Source organism: Giraffa tippelskirchi, chromosome 10 (assembly GCF_054371585.1).
Source record: "Giraffa tippelskirchi isolate mGirTip1 chromosome 10, T2T-mGirTip1v1.2.pri, whole genome shotgun sequence".
Classification (NCBI taxonomy): Eukaryota; Metazoa; Chordata; class Mammalia; order Artiodactyla; family Giraffidae; genus Giraffa; species Giraffa tippelskirchi.
In genome coordinates, this window is record NC_137284.1 from 114378291 (window position 1) to 114396305 (window position 18015).

Here is an 18015-nt window from a genome sequence, read left to right on the forward strand (position 1 = left end):
TCACCAGTCTGGAAATCATATTCTAGGCTGTTTGCTTGTGGAGGATGTGAAGGCAAGTGGTCAAACCCTGGCTTTGTTTAAGGGTAGGAACCTGTGCTATGTACTCAGCTTGGAGAAGCTGACAGTTTATAGTTTGCAAGAATTTAAAAATTGTTATAACCTCGTGTGGTTTCACTTTTTCACTCTGTATGGAAATTGGTAGTAAACGGTTAGCGTGTGCGAGTGTGCATGTGCATGTATGTGTGTGTGTGTTAGATACCTGTCCTAGCCTCTGGGGCTCTAGGGGGAGATGAGTGGCAGTTTTTCTAGGGGGATGGTATGTACAAGAAAAGAAAGAAAAAAGAAAAGGAAAATTGGAGTACCATGCGGTGATTTGGTGTGTGTTAAGTATTTGCCTGTTAGAGATTGAGATGATTATTGAGAGGTTTCCTACTTAAACTGTTTGAGGATTGCTGAGCCAAGACATGATATCATCTTTTAATTCTGTTTTCAGACCTTAACATTTATCTACGGAGCAGTCGCAAATCAGATTATTTTCAGCGGCCCTCTCCCCCGTATCTTTACAGTTATACTAGGAGATCAGGTTTTCGCTTGACAGTATTAAGGTGTAACAGGAGCAAAAATCACCACCACATTTGTATTCGCTGAGTAACTTTTTCCTTGATAATGACTTGGGGACAGAAGAGGATGGAGAAGGGGTTAAATGCGGGCGGCGCTGACCTGTGGTCTAGGTGACTGTGCAGAGCGGCGGTAGGGGTTGACCTGGTGTTTAGGGGGCCCCGGAACTGCGCTTTCTCCACGTGGCCGGGTGGGTCCCTAAGCTTCTCCTCTCCCGCGGAGTACGCGAGTGAGCCGAGATTTCCTCCTCTGAGAACGAGGAATTCTATCGAACTCATCAGGCCAAGAGGCCAGCGAAGACGCAGGCTGACCTTTTTTCTTGTAATCGAATTACGGCTGTTCCCCGAATTACAGGCAGTCTGGAGTCAGTGAAATCTACATATTAACAGAGGGACACGACCCCTCAAGGAAGGCAGAAGAGGACTTGCTAGTTTACCGTTTGCAAGGCTATTCGGAGCACAATAAAAAGCTTCAGATCTCTTTTCCAACCTGCCAGAGAAGTGCTTGATTCGCCTAGGACTTTTATTGCTCGCTTTTGAAATATAACCCTGGCTCTGAGCTACAAAGTCACAGAACCAGTCCCATTTGTCTAGCGAGGGCGCTGCCCCAAACTAGTGCTCTCTGCTCCCAGCTCTGGTGACGGGAGCCCTGGGACTTAACATTCCGAGTGTCTCGGACTGCGGAGCTCAAGCATCTCACGGTGAAGCCGGAGTAACTTCTCAGCACCCACTCTGTCTTTGCGCCGTGGGAGCGGGTCGGTGTTCGGCGAAGGCCGCGGGCACGGCCACGGGGTCTCCTGTGTCTGCGAGAGGCTGGTTTAGTTCGATTTCAAAATAAATGGGCACTGTATGGATTTTCAGAAAGAAAAAAAAGATTTCAAAAACTTGAAGCCCAGTTGAGTCTGTGGGCACCAACACACTAAGATTATTGCAGGAATCACTTCCACTTTGAAGTTCTTACTTGTTTAAAAAAAAAAATGGAAAAAAAAGGTGGGGGGAAACCAAAGCAGGTTCTATGCTTTTCATATCTCCTTTGTGAAGTAATCTTAAAAAATCAATGTTTATTAAATCTTTTGTGTTGCCTTAAACCGCTTTTCTGGCATAAGTTTAGTAATAAATACATTGACTACTCTAAAAATACAGAATTTTCCCCTTGCGCAATCTCTGAATCGCCTCCCCCTAAGAAAACAAACGAGGCAGATTCTTCCTGCAGTCTCACACTCTTTCAACAAGTATTTCCTCACAAAATAGCATAGCCTCAATAATTTAAAAATGTTTTTTGCCACTGTTAGGAAACACTATGTAGAACGTTACAGCTTTTTGTTTTCTGAGTTTTTTATAGAACTGAAAAGACCTTGTAAAGGAATAACTCTTGGGCTGCAATTCTTATGTTATTGCTTCTGGAGATAGAAAATAGATCCCGTTTGTTTAAACTTGGATTGTATAATGAAAATGTAAAATAGGCAATTAAATACTCGTGTGGATGAGGGAATTAAAGACAAATACTGAGTGAAAGTTAAATTAAGCACACTATTTACCAGTCATTATGCCAGTGATTCTCCCAAGTACTGAGTGTACTTGGAGTAAGAGGTGCTACTCTTCTTACTTCACTTAGTAGATTTATTGGAGTCATCTCAGAGAAGCCAATGATTTTTTCCTTTTCAGCTAATAATCTGAATGTCCAGAGGTTGCTTACTCCTTTGGGTACAAAATTTAGAGTTGGGAAGAGAGTGCTTTTTTATAAGTCTGGTTGTTTTGAACTCATTTAGAGGTGTGGGTCTAATTTGCACTGGTACTGGATTATGTCTCTGTGTCCCCCTCTTCAACACATGGGCAGCTCAAGGAGAGAGAAGCTGTGACATTTTGCTTTTGTTTTTTTAGATACTTACTTTTAACATGTCAGTAATGGACTTCAAACCAGAGAGCTATTTGAAAAAAATTATTCCAAGACTAAATTTTAATTATTTCACTTGTCATATTGATTTATTGAAAACTCACCTTTACACAATTTATTATGAGTGTGTAGAATAACAGTTTAATCAGCTTTGCTCATTGGATCAAGGTACTTTCGTAATCAAGAATTTAAAATCAATTATAACATCTATCTCAAATACTAGGTTTTAACTTGCTAATTATAAGTACAGTTGAAGGATTATTTGTTATACTGCTTTGAATTAATTAAATATATTATTGTATGTTTTGATACCATCTTTTTATCAGTGTGAATTAGGAGACAAATTAGTTAAATAAAAAGAAATTAGAACATATATACATCTCTTCAATATGAAATATGGGTGGTTTATAGGCATACCTATTGAAAAAATTTTAATGGTATCCTCTATATTAAATATCTCATTGAGATTTGAAATTCTGATTATAAAGTTAAAATTGTGCAGTATTTCATAAACAATAAGAGTGGGGCTATTATAAAATCAAACCAGTAAGAATTTGACGGCATTGCATATTAGAATTAGAAAGCAGCGTAAAAGTTTATTAAATTAAAAAAAAGGCTATGTAAAAATGTTGCATGATGCCATAGAAATCTTATCTGTTGGTTACTATATTTTAAAATAGTGGATAAATCTATTTTTGCCACTTTTTCCTTTATTTAAATAAGTATTTCCAGGTAGTAATGCCAAGACAGGATTCAGGAGCACATAAAACCACACAACTGATTATCTTTTTTATTTGAGAATAGCTGGCCAGAGTGGGTGGGGCAGGTAGGGAAGAGGAGGGTTTGGTTTGGAAATCCTGGCTAGAATAAGGGATTTTTTTTTTTTCCTTTAAAGTGGTTAAGCATGACATATGACTGAAAATTGATTACACTGGGAAAAGCAGCCTTTGCCAGAGACATTAGCTTTTATTGGTATAATATTGTGAATGACCTATTCATATAGGAACTTACAAAATACTATAAAATGATAGTAACATATGCATGTAAACTCTGTGCTTGCTTTTATACAAGAGAATTTGTTTATGGGGCACCATAGTTTATTAAAACCTGCATGTTTCTTCCTGGTTTAATGATGCCAAACATTCAAATAGCATTCGCTGTGCTAAGCATAAATAGAACATACACATTTTATTAGCTAAGTGGTGAACAGATTTGTCCAATTTAGTGTTTGAAGCATACTTCAACTGTTATGCTTTGGATTGACAAATAACTGTAACAAATTGTACAGATATTAACACTTATGGGTAGAAACAATCATTATCCTATTTGTCTTCACAAAAAAATGATTCTTTCCTATAATTTGTGTCCTTTTTCTTATATCTCATGGTTTAGATGTTGAAACATTTGTAGCAGACATACTGAGAGGGGAAAATTTATCTAAGAAAGCAAAGGAAAAGAGAGACTCCCTTGTTAAGAAGATAAAAGATGTAAAGTCTATGTAAGTCACTTACTTGCCTTTTATTACTTATTTCTTACTTAGAAAAAATGTAATTAACATTTTAATGAAGGACTGATAATTTTGGAATTAAATTTTTTAGATTCTAATCTAATTGAAGTATTTTAAAGGACAGACTATATTTCTACTATAATCATTTTTAAAAACAGACATGCTTATCATAATACCCTTTTTTGTGAAGGCTCTTGATTATCTATTTTTCTAAGTATTTTTGCAAAATCCAACTGTTTATTTTGATTACTTGAGAAAATACTTGGTTTCACTGAAAAGGCTTAGGTAGGTTGAGAATTTTAACATGAATATAGAAAATATCTCCAGATACTCAAATGAATAAATGTAATTTGAGTTGTATATACTAACAATATATTCTAATTTTACTACCGTAACTTGAGTCTTTAAAAATACCTTTAGTATAAATTCGTTAGCCTTTTGGAATTACCATTTCAGGATAGGCAGTAGTTTTTTTCTCTAAATATATATTCATAGTATAGATTTTTAAATAGATTTGGATCATTGCCACTGATTAGATCTTGTTTTGATTTGTTAACCTTTATTTTAAAATATAATGTTCTTGCTTTCTTTTACAGTTATCTCCAGGAATCTCAAGACAAAGGTAAATTTTCAAGTTTTGTTAAACCTGTCATTTTTTTTTCTCTTGCAGAGATTTTCAGTAGGAAAATCTGACACATGCTGAAATTTGATAGTTGGAATCAAAATTTAAATTTCCGTGTTGTATACCTAGACTTTCAAGATGAGAGTGCTAGCTCCCCCTGCTGAGAATAAAATTAAAAAGCTTATCTGGAGTCTACCCTGCACAGTCTTTTGATACAGAAATCTGTGTTTAACATTCTTAGGTTTTATTGTTCTTAGAATTCACTATGGCAGAAATTTGTTAAGAAAGGTATATAACTGCAGTTATACATGGAAGACTTTGGTGAGGCAGAGAGAAGATACCAACCCAACACCATTTAATCCTGTAAAGATTACTTTATAGTGGTGATGGGAGCAGGAGGGCCTGTGGCTGAGTGCTCATAGGTGACATTTCTAAAGGATAATTGTTTTGAAAACTATCAATTTTTGTTTGAGAATGTGAGTAAAATCTGTTTCACATGCTAGTTTTTATTATTCTTGTGTTTCTTTTGAGATGAATAAATGTATGCAATAGACATTTTCGAAGAACGTAATTAGTTTCCTTTTTTGGAAATATGTGAGAGTGCTGGTAAGCTGATTGTCTTCCTTTAGAATTGAGAGGCGCTACTGAGTGTACTGAAAACCAAGTTTAGAAAGGCGTAGGAAGTCTTTACCTTTGACATCTTCAGTTCTGTAAGAGAAACTTGGTATGGTCCTTACTTCCATGATGCTAATTCATGGGTCATGACCTGAAGCCTGTGGATGCTGGTATGAGGGTCAAAACATGAGGTCAGTTAACTGTGTGGAACTAGGCTCTGGGTTTGGGAGGAGCAGTGTGGCATCTTCTAACTGGGGTTAGTTAGCGGATACCACAGAGTAACTCATATCTCTGCTAACTGATAAGTGAGAAAATAATGACAGTTTCAATAAACCAAGTACTTAAGCAGACAAACCTAAAATCAAACAGTTAAAAGGAAGCCACAGTTTCTTTTCACATTGTCATCAAGATTGCTGTGATTGGAGGAAATAAAAGGTTTTTTTTCATGTTAAATTTTTAGACACTATTAAATAAAGGGAAGAGCAGGAAACTTCTCTCCACAAATGCCTACTCATTTGTACTCTACAACGAAACCTAAACTGTGGGTTTAATCATGTTGCATTTTGCTTAGTTGAGTATAGAAATAATGCATGTATGCATTTTAATTATGATAACTTTTATACAAAGCACTGTTTATAGGGGAATATTACATATCAGATTCTGCCTTTTTGTCTTAAAACACACGTTTTGTTCTAGTGACTATTGGACTCTCATTGTGACTTCATTATTTGTACATTAAGCATTTTTAAGCTAAGAAAATGTGAGAGTATCAAGTCATTGCAGAATTGCATATGATTCGATAATGGGATAGGAATTTTCCCTTTGGTATCCTGGTTTAGGACTTGTTCAGGTGTGTGGATATTAAAATTACATTACTGAGATACATTCTTTGTCTCTAAAGAGAATGGAGGTTTATATAGTATTTGATAAAAATTGAAAAATGAGCCTAGAATACGAGTTCAAATAACACAGAATTCAGAGATGCCCCATAATCATTTTCCTCTGAATAAGTCATTTGTAGTTCAATACTGCTATATTGAGTTAACTAATCACCAAGAGTGCCTGCTCAAAAGTAAGCCTGTGGATAAATTAGATCTATACCTTGGAGAAATATGAGAAGCTAAGTAATTTTATGCCATTCTACCCTTAAAGTATAATTCAGCTGTTCTAAAAAGACTACTCGTGTTGTTTATTAGAAATATTAAAGGGATGTTAGTATAGGCTTAGTTGTTGAATAAGCAGTTGTTCAAAATACATCTTTTTAAAAAAATAAGAACTTATTAATAGAGCTCTACATTGAATAAATTTAGTTCATCTAAGTATATTTTGATAATGCTGCTTTTCTTCTTTTTCCTTACATTTTCTTCTTGGGGTTTTTGGATTGTCTTTACCCAAGGAGACCTGGGCAGAATTCCTTTTGGCTGTTTCTTCTCTCTCAGGTCAATATGGGATCACAGTGAAGTGACCAGAGGCTGTTTTGCTCCTTTTTACCTTTATATTCCTATTTGTTTCATGTACTGTTTTTTACATGATGGTTAAGTACCATTTTAATAATATTGGGAGAAAAAAGGACCTGGAAGAGTGTTCTTAAATCAAGTGAATTAATTCACATTTATTCATCTTGAATAAATGATTTGTTACTTTCTCTAATGTACACAGATGTCTGTCATCCTTCCTTGCTTTCCTCTCACATCTCTTCTTATAACCTTTAGATATTGTACATGATATAACTATCTAACCATAGTTGTTTATTCTTAGTTGCAATATAGCCTCATAATATGAAGTATATAGGCTTCATGCCCTAGAATTATATTAATTTTAGAATTGTGATTGTTTTAGAATTTGCTCTCTGTCACATGGCAAGGTCATGGCACTCTTCAATGTGACTTGAAATACATTACTACTTGAGTAAACAGTGTTGTTGACTGAGTATAAAATAGAATTTTCTAATACATATTAGATATATAATAAAAAAGTTTTACTTGTAGTTGTATCTTGTTCTTATATCAGGCTTGTTTTACTCCAATGATGATTTTGGTATTATTATTTTCTTTACAGAATGATTAAGATAATGTGAAGATAGCTATGCATGGCACATAGTGTTCAGTGTTATATTAATGTGTATTCTCAGATTCAGCTTCATTATCAAGAAGATTTAGTAAATCTTGACTTATAATTCAATCTTCAAATAAATTTCAAGGAAACCATAAATTACTAAAAGAAGGGCATGCATTATTAACATGAGACAAATATTTTCAAGAGAATAGTTTTCAAATATTGATGTCTACAGCTTTAAAAAATGTGAATATATTGTTTTCAATTCCCTTTAGATGTCATAACTAAAAACTCTCATTTTCTCCTTTAAAATATTTTTCCTTAAATTAAAATTATTTAGTGGATTTTGTCCTAAAACTCCATTGATGTTGAATATGAATAGATTTACTGAGAAAGCAACTTCCTTTGACCTCGTTGGTATTATTAAGTTTATTAATAGACTAAACTGCTTTTTTGAGTAACAAGGCGGTTAGGTAAGAACAATTTTAGTTGGTTCTGATGGAATCCTTGAGAACAGCAGAAAAGTCATTTTGGATCATGTTAAATTTCCTTTCTTTTACCCTTCCTAACATAGTATATGTTCTGTTGAAAGTTAGCTCCCCAGTGAAATCTGTGCAAATAACTTACAGCTCCTCCACCCCATCTCTGGTGTTATACAAATGTGTTAAGCATACTTGAGTTTGGGTGCCTATAGCAGTAGAAGTTTATTTCAAAGGTAGTGCTTGAGGAATGGTATCCTTCCTTTAAAACTGCCTTATATTTGCATGCTATAGATTCATGTCAATGTATGGCAAAAACTATTACAATATTGTAAAGTAATTAGCCCCCAACTAAAATAAATAAATTTATAAAAAAAAAAATCCTATGAATTAGGTATTGTTATTCCCATTTTCTGGATAAGTAAAACAAAGTTAGGAAGGACTATGTAACTTGTTCAATATTAGGCATCTAGTAAATGGCACACCTAGGAGATAGACCCAGGTTTATTTGATTTCAAAGTGCCTCTAAATACTACTATCCTATGCAGACTAAACTTATAATAATTGTATCAGTGGTTATTCAGCTTTTTGGTCTCAGAACACTTTTGTGGTCCTAAAAATAATTGAGAATACTCCAGAAAAAAAAAAAAAAAAGAATAAACAGGCATCACTGGCATTACAGGTTGCAGTGATCCTCTCAACCCCCCCCAAAAAAAAAAAAAAATTAGCCCTTGTGTGGTAGGAGGATTGTGGAGAGAATCTTACTTGTGGTGAATCAAATCTTCCAAATTTTTAAGAATTAAACTACAGATTCCCTTAAGAAGTGACAAGTTAAATGCTTAATTATGTCTATTTAGCTGTGTATTATTACTTGAGAAATTATTTTGGACACATGTACTAAGTAGAAAATTAGAAATTGATATTTTTCATTCAAGTAATTTCCCCCACTGAGTTTGTGTTTCATTTTCTATGAAAGGGAATGGTTATCATCTGAATTTTAGATATGTAATTTAGTTTAATGTTTACCTGATTGCATCTAAAATAGGACGATATTTGCTAAAACAAGCAGTAGATTGGTTAAATCACCTTTCGTAGTGGGAGAGATCATGACTGTTCAATTGCTGTTGGGCTTTATCACCAGGCATTTAGGAAAACATTAATTGATCATGGAGCTATATTAAAAAGAAGGGATAATAGTGATTTGAAACCAACTATTAAAAATTTAAAAATGTTTTTCAAAGAAATATGTTGCTGTGGTACGATTAAGCCTTGATTTTGCTGTGTTGTTTAACTCGCCAATGAAATTATAGGATGAGAAGTCTTGGGTCATTGTCTTTTAGATTGTTAACTTTGTATCGTTAATTAAACTTTCGAAAGTTGTGGGATAAATCAAATGCTTTTCTAGGGAAACAAGAAACAGTATTAATGAGCAACAACCCTATAATTATCCTTCTGAGTACATAACAGGGACACATTCATGTCTTTTCTTTGCGCAATAACTTTTACAAAGAAGTATTTTTAAACTGATCATTAATTTTATGACCATAGAAATGAGATGCAAAATTTATGCTGTTGTCATTGGCACAGGCTCAAGGCACCACTGACATTATGTGTGATTGTAATAGAATGGCTGCCAACTAATGATTCTGTAGACATTTCATTTGAGCAAGCTTTTCTTTTAGATGTCTGATTAGCTGTAATGCTTTCAATTATGTCTGTAAATTGTATTGGATACGTTTACCTGATGCTCATTGTTGCTTTGGAGTTCAGTTTTCTATTACACAAACACACGTTGAACATTTTCCTTTTAATTTATCGAAGTCTTTGTAGGTATAGCTGCAAGTACTGAGCCCTTGGGGAGAAAAAAACGCTTTGTACTACTCAACAGCGACCCCTGTGTTCAATTAAGGCCCCTTATAATATAGCTGCTCTTTGTTGAGTTGAAAAAAACTTAGAGAGTCAGGGAAAAGGGTGAATCATCACTGGAACAACAGTAACATGAAGAAGACCATTTTGAAAAATGATGTGCTTTTTCAACTTCATGCAAGTTAAAAAGGGAATAACACTGTACAGATACCACAGAGATTCATCTTCTTTACTTTCTGAATTGAATTCAAGAGAAGCTTAAAAAAGGGAGGAAGGGGGCTGGGAGGGAAGAAATAAGGCCAATAACAGTATGTAATGTATTTTTGTCTTAGACAAATGTAAATTTCATAGTAATTAAAAAGACCAACCTTTGAAATGAGCTGCAGTTCTTAGAATGGGGAAATTGAAGATAATTTCACTTTACAATCCAAAAACTGTTCTTTTTAAAAAAAAAAAAAAAACAAAAATAAAACCCACAGAGGTCTTTAACATGTCAGTAACTAATTTGTGTAGAATATTCTTCCCTTATATTAAATATTATTGTATTTATAGCTTTAATAGTGATCTTTTTGCTGTGTATGTGTATATACATGGATATATACACAAGATATACAGTGGATGTTATCCAAAGATAATAAACTAATTCTTATTTTTAAAACTTAAAATTTTTTTTATTTCCACATAGAATTTAATAGATTTAAGCCTGAGCATCTGAATTTTTAAAAAGATTTTTTCCATGAGTCATTAGTTTTATTGTCATATTTATATATTCTTAATAGTGTAATGTGCTTAACTGCTAAGTTATGGTGATGTGGTTGAAATGTCCTAATGCTTTTTTTCACAGCAAGATTTATAGTTCATGATATGAAACACCTTAGAAAATTTATAACATAAAAATTCTCACTTCGTTAGGAATAGAAGGATATGCTAACAATCTTGAACAGTGGAGAATTTTGTGATCTTTACAACTGTGTAGTCCATGAGCTATCATTTCATGTTCAAACATATTTTTACTAGAATTTTATGAGGTTCTGTCTTGCCTCATATTTTAAACCAGACCACTCTTTATTCCATAAGAGAAATATTATAAAGGATCACTGAATGTCCTGAGAAGTACTTTGATCATCTTGAAAGAAAGATAAATTAAGATCTGAAGAAGAAGCAGTATTTGTACATGTTTCTTGGAATTTTAATTGGGAAAGAAGCATCACCATGTATGGTGCACGTAATGGTGTAATCACTAAAGACAATAAGGTAGTCATCTCTATAGTCTACTCTTACTGTCTTGGTGGGTGATGTCCTTATCTTTACTTTCAGGGTAGGGATGATAAATGTTGATAAAATGTCAGAATTTTAAGAAAATAGATACAAATATTGATTTTTATTATTTTGAAAGTATTGTCTTGAAAGAGGCTATTTTCTCTACCAAAATATGGTGAAAGTAGGGTGCAACCCATCAGAAGGATGTCAGAGAATACAGACATCCTTTTGGAGAGTCCGGTAGCTTTAATCTGGATCTGCCCAGCAACTGTGATCTAAAAAGTGATCCTGTAGGCACTCGAGGGTTCCTACGGAGATTTTTCACTATAGTTTTTAGGTAATACCTGAGGTGGCCAGTTTTCTCTTGAATTTCTAACAAGTAGCTTGAATTGTTGACAGATCATTGATATGGTATTAGGCATACCTTTTTCTTTCTTGTTGAATATAGATGAAGAATGAGTGATTAGGTATGGCTAGTATATAGCAAATGTTTGAATCACTCTTTAAAAAAATTATTCTAAATGAGTATATGGAAAAACCCAAACCACAAGATTTTATTGTGGAGATTAAATGACTTCACCCAATCAGCCTAAGGTTTGGAAATCATCTAGAAAACTAGCTAGAATGTAAAAAAAATAGCATATCACTGAATGAAAAATTGAAAGTGTCTAGTTTGTAAATCACCTTGTCTGAATTTAAAAGGTTTACATGGATTTTAAAGCAGTTTTTCTATAAAAGATTCCTGCTCTTAAAAATGCAACTGAGTATCTTTAATCTATTCAAATGTAATTGTGTGATTTTTACTGAAAATGTAAAATGTTCATATGGCTTTGATTTATCAATTTCTCATCATCATTTTTCCAGTTATTGAGTAGGTAAATGGAGTTAACTAGAATTATTTTTTCTTGTGCTTGCCATGATTTTTTTGGTTGCTGTTATTGTTACTTTGGTTTTGTTTGTTTTGGATACACACCATGTTTTAACCTGCTTCTAGTATTTTATATTCATCTTTGTAGAGGCCGTAATGATTTTGTAACTTGTACACTTTTGTAACAGAAAGAAGCAGTTGTATACTGACTTTCAAAAACTATTACTTTTATCTAAATTACAACAGATATACATTAAAATAGGATCTGTTTTTTCCTAGTTCAAAAAGTTTTCTTTGTTCTTCCATGAAAGTGACTGAATTTAATAGTACAATTTACCTCTTTGACAAAGTAACACTTTTTAAAGATGGCTAAATTATAAAAGACTTTTCTCTGATTCTTTTCTGTTTGTTTTTTTAAATAGTATTTTTAAATTTACTTTTTATTTTATATTGGGGTATAGTTGATTTACAATGTTACGTTAGTTTATGGTGTACAGCAGAGTGGTTCAGTTATAATGTGCATCCATTCTTTTATCTCTGATTCTTTTATAGGTGATGCAGAAGATGGAGAAGAATATGATGACCCTTTTGCTGGGCCTCCAGACACTATTTCATTAGCCTCAGAAAGATACGATAAAGATGATGAAGCCCCCTCTGATGGTATGTTACATTTTCCTGTAGAATATACCTCTTGACATTCTTAACACAGAACAGTGCAATATGTAAAGGTGGTGATCTTGTCAGAAAGCAGATAAACACAGAAGCTTCAGTTAACTTACCTTTACCAGAACCTTTTAAGGAACAGAAGAGCTCTCTCTAGTGGTTTTCCTAAGTATGTAGTTCCTTCTTCTCCTAGAAAATTTTCTTTACTTGAATTTTGAGAAGAGTACTTGTATCATATCATCATATAAATATTATTAGTATACTTGTTGGTTAATTTAATATTATCAGATTCTTGTTTAATTTTATTGGGCTGCTTAATGGCTTGTTATATTATTTATTTTATAAATAATTAAAAAGGTTTTTGATCTCTTTTTTCCTGAAAACATCATACAAAATGAGTTCATAAAATATTAAATTAATTATTCCTACATTGCCCTCTCTCATTGAGACAAGTTTTCATCAAATGCTTCTTTTATATACATTTTCATTTTTCTAATTATCATCTAAAAATATCCCATATTATACAGTAATATTATAGTATTTTGTATTAATTGAAATGGTAATACAATTGATTATTTATCTCTTAGTAGTTTTTAAAAACTTCCAAAGTTATGAAACTTGTTTTTACTGTAGCATGTACTTTGTTGTGCCACCCAGTTGAGTGCATCTGAACTATAGAGACCTGTGAGGGTGATATATAGTTACAAATTAAGAATGCGTATTGATAAATTAGCCATGCATATTAATTTGTGGCACTCAAAGTTTCACATAGACATAGAAATGAATAATGCCGTCTGCCACTATATGATGATCAAACTGTGCAGTTCTATCTCTAAATACAATTGCTGAATGAAAATATGCTTCCTGCAACAGAGCACTCCACATTTTATGTTATCCAGATTATTCCCTTTGGAAACATAAATTGCTTTTATGAGGTATAAAATTATGTCTATTGCAGAACAGGGATAAGTCAAGTATATGCATAAGTGATAAACATTCTAACCACTGTTTCAGAACAACACAATCTTTTTTTATATTCAGAACTTTGTACAATGTGTAGCAACAATAATCATATCCATTTTGTGTCAAATTTTACATTTTGGCAAACATTTAATATCTATTTTTAAAAGGAAAGAATTTGTTTCTCTTAGAGGCTCTACTTTTAAAAAAAAATGCATATTTCTCTTCAGTTACACTTATTATATGAAACAGAGCATTACCCTTTCTAACGTATCTTCAAAAGCATTTCTACTAGAAAATGTTTTATCATTGATGAAGTAATATTTTCAGGCAAAACAATGAATTATTGTTTGAGTTGAACTGTTTTTCAGACACATTACAATGGTTTGTTTTGCTTGTCTGTATAATGTTAGTATACAGAAATGAGTTTGTTTGTATGTAAACATATATGAAAAATATTTATCTTATGAAAATATATAGATATATATACATACATACAATATATTCATAGAATATATATGCTCAGGCTTTCTCAAAATAGTATAAATATTTTGATGTACAAGAGAGCATTATGTGCCTTCTTGAAAAAATAACAACCTAAGAAATCCAACAATTAAATATCTGTGAGAGCCAGTGATTTGTTAGGAAAAGTGAATTGCTATTGTATAGTGCATTTACATGATTTTTTTTTAATGGGTAAATAATTTATCATATGTTTGTTTTCATAACCAGATATATGGAAATATATTAATAGCACAAGATTTATTGTTAAAGCATTGTCAATATTTGAATATTGTTTAATAAATTATATTTATGTGTAACATTTAAATTTTAGCTTGTTAAATATTGCATTTTCATCAGTGTTTATATAAGCAATTCCTAGATTGAAATTTTAACTTCTAGTATTATTCATTTTTGGTATATAAATAGTGCTATTTTTGATAATTTTATATTTTCTCCTGAGTGTTATAATTTTAAAACCACTACTTGAACTTTTAATTTCTACTCTAAAATATTATCTAATCATATTAGTTTTTTCTCCCTGCAACTTAGATTTTATATGTGTTCTCTTTCCTTTGCTGAATAAATTTTCCTTCATTGTGTGACCTTAGTCTAATGATATATTAATTATAAAATGATAATGCATTTAACAATAAGTGTAACTAAATTAGCATGGGTCACCAAAAGGCCTTTTGTCAAATCAGATTGTTGTTTTGTCCTTTTGACTTTTACCTTATGGTAGGCACTAAACAAAGTATCTCAACTTTGATGGATTATAAACTCCAAACATGATATGTATTTTTTATAATGCTAATGTAATTTTCAAGGTACTGAAAAGGTCAAACCTGCCCATCTCTGTGCATTCTAAGTCTGTCTTTTCCTTTAATATTTCTTTTTCTCTGTTCCTCTGGTTCAAAAGTTCACTCAGTTCCCAAATGGCTACCTAATTTACCAGTTATTCCCTCAAGCCATATGTGTTTTGGTTTCTTTATGGTTTATTAGGTACTGTAGGAAAGTAGCATAAGTTATATCTTCTAATGAAATTCACACACACTTCAGTGATGCTTCGACTTGATTGCTGGTAGCAATTAAATCACAGCAAAGGAGAATAATGCATATTCTCACAAGGTCCAGACGCCCTATAGAAATTGAAAGGGAATGAAAACAGAAAACAAAAACAAAGTCTTCAAACCCTGCTAGACACACCGTTTCCAGCCTGCCCCCCCCCCCTTTTTTTTTATTGGCCAACTGCCTGATTGATAGCAAAATCATAACTTGCTGCATGCTAACAGGCAGAGTTCACTTGTAGGTTATTGTGAACTGATAAAGGGTTAGATGGAGTTTTGATTTTCGCATTGGACCTTGGTACACTAGATTAATGGAATTTCAATGAGCGACTAGAGTAGCCACAGCTTTGTCAGAGAAACAAATGGAGATTCTATAGTCATGTCTACTCATTAATACTAGTTGCCTGAAAGGTGTGCTGCTTCTCTATACAAAAGAGTTGATATAATTGATTTTCGAATGGTTCTTTGAAAAAAGTACCTTATTGATGAGCAGAATTGTAACATAAATGGTGACAGATTTTCGAAAAGCTTGTAGCTTAAAAATATTGTACTTTGTAATTTTTCTTCTCTCTCTTTAGAAACACTTTATTTTTTAAGGGAAATACATTTCATAAATGATTTCATGACTGCTGTTAGTTTCATTTTGATTTGGTAACACTTATAAAAATTATGTTTATTAGAAATTTCATTTTATTAACTTTATGCTTTTATTTTTTCTGAAAAACTTAAATCATAATGGTTTCTAGGTTTTTGTAGGTCACTGTTAGAATTTTAATGCTATCATATGGCTGGATATATTGAAGTGTTAATAGAAATGATGCATGTCAGTAATCGTATAAAATTAGAGATAATGAAACTTAAGACCTTGAAGAATATTCCTTATCATACATGTTAAAATGTTTGTTTAGCACTAAGATAGTAGATGCAGGGTAGCTTTTAGATACCATATAATGACTTGCGTTTCTGTTTTTCTATTCTGAAACCATTTTTCATTCATTTCCATTATTTGTGAAAGAAAGCTTCTAACTGTGTAGTGTGGAAAGTCCCTAAGGTAAGGTAACAGGATTCAGTGAGCTAGAAGACGTGTATTGGCTCAACCATCAATGTTAGGTCGAAGAATCCCAGTGGACATTTGTTACAAATCTGATTCAGTCGTAGACCATAATCACTTTGTGGATAGAATCCGGAACCTCTAGGGCATGCATATAGAAAGAGACAAAATGAAGCTTAAGATATAAAATAGTCATGCATTGTCCTGGTATTTTCTTAACTAAAAATTCCCAAGTAATAGAGGTTACTAGAAACTGTGGACATTACAAGAACATAGGTTTGTATGAAAAAAATACTTGTTTAGGTATGCAACTATTTTAAAAGTTTGGGATTAAGAAAAAAGGCTATGCTGTTTTAATCATCATTTATAATAGTAGAATATGTTTTCTTGTTTTTTGGTATAGTTTTTCTTTAAGAAAAATCAGTATATGAAAATTTGAATTTATAAAGCATATAAATCATTTATTCCAAAGAATTACTTGGATTATCTCTATGATGCCTATAAATAATGAACTCTCATAATGCATCTACAGCCAGCTTAGATATATACACTTCCATGTGCACAATCAAGATTTAATGTGTCAGTTTTTACACATTATGCACCATATTTTGAGAAAGATTTTTTTTTTTCAGGTGAAGTTTAGGTGTAGCACTAGTCAGTTCTTATAAAAGCCAAGCAATAGATGTGTTATTTTTCTCTGAGTTCCAATAGAATGTAAGTAATATTTAAAACCGCTGGATCATCGAAAAAGCAAGAGAGTTCCAGAAAAACATCTATTTCTGCTTTATTGACTATGCCAAAGCCTTTGACTGTGTGGATCACAATAAACTGTGGAAAATTCTGAAAGAGATGGGAATACCAGACCATCTGACCTGTCTCTTGAGAAACCTGTATGCAGGTCAGGAAGCAACAGTTCGAACTGGACATGGAACAACAGACTGGTTCCAAATAGGAAAAGGAGTACGTCAAGGCTATATATATATTGTCACCCTGCTTATTTAACTTATATGCAGAGTACATCATGAGAAACGCTGGGCTGGAAGAAACACAAGCTGGAATCAAGATTGCCGGGAGAAATATCAATAACCTCAGATATGCAGATGACACCACCCTTATGGCAGAAAGTGAAGAAGAACTAAAGAGCCTCTTGATGAAGGTGAAAGAAGAGAGTGAAAAAGTTGGCTTAAAGCTCAACGTTCAGAAAACTAAGATCATGGCATCTGGTCCCATCACTTCATGGGAAATAGATGGGGAAACAGTGTCAGACTTTATTTTTTTGGGCTCCAAAATCACTGCAGATGGTGATTGCAGCCATGAAATTAAAAGACGCTTACTCCTTGGAAGGAAGGTTATGGCCAACCTAGATAGCATATTTAAAAGCAGAGACATTACTTTGCCAACAAAAGTCCATCTAGTCAAGGCTATGGTTTTTCCAGTGGTCATGTATGGATGTGAGAGTTGGACGGTGAAGAAAGCTGAGCGCCGAAGAATTGATGCTTTTGAACTGTGGTGTTGGAGAAGACTCTTGAGAGTCCCTTGGACTGCAAGGAGATCCAATCAATCCATCCTAAAAGAGATCAATCCTGGGTGTTCATTGGAAGGTCTGATGTTGAAGCTGAAACTCCAATACTTTGGCCACCTCATGCGAAGGGTTGACTCATTGGAAAAGACCCTAATGCTGGGTAGGATGGGGGGTGGAAGGAAAAGGGGACGACAGAGGATGAGATGGTTGGATGGCATAACCGACTCGATGGACATGGGTTTGGGTAGACTCCGGGAGTTGGTGATGGACAGAGAGGCCTGGCGTGCTGCAATTCATGGGGTCACAAAGAGTCGGACACGACTGAGCGACTGAACTGAACTGAACTGAATGTTTAAAACCAGAAAAAGCAAGGTTCTTTTCTATGGCCAAGAAGCCTGCGGGATCCTGCCCAACCAGGGATAGAACCCATACCTCCTTCAGTGGGAGTGTAGTTTTAACGCACTGGAC

General features: G+C 33.4%; 1 protein-coding gene across 1 annotated transcript in view; it reads left to right on the plus strand.

The window, feature by feature from the left end:
* The window catches only part of SKAP2 (src kinase associated phosphoprotein 2), a 169156-nt gene that overhangs the window by 5672 nt on the left and 145469 nt on the right, over positions 1 to 18015 (plus strand). Inside the window, exons 2-4 of the mRNA XM_081536337.1 lie at positions 3904 to 4009; positions 4615 to 4640; positions 12336 to 12443. Coding sequence (XP_081392463.1) covers positions 3904 to 4009; positions 4615 to 4640; positions 12336 to 12443 — 240 coding nt within the window. The remainder of the gene's footprint in view (positions 1 to 3903; positions 4010 to 4614; positions 4641 to 12335; positions 12444 to 18015) is intronic.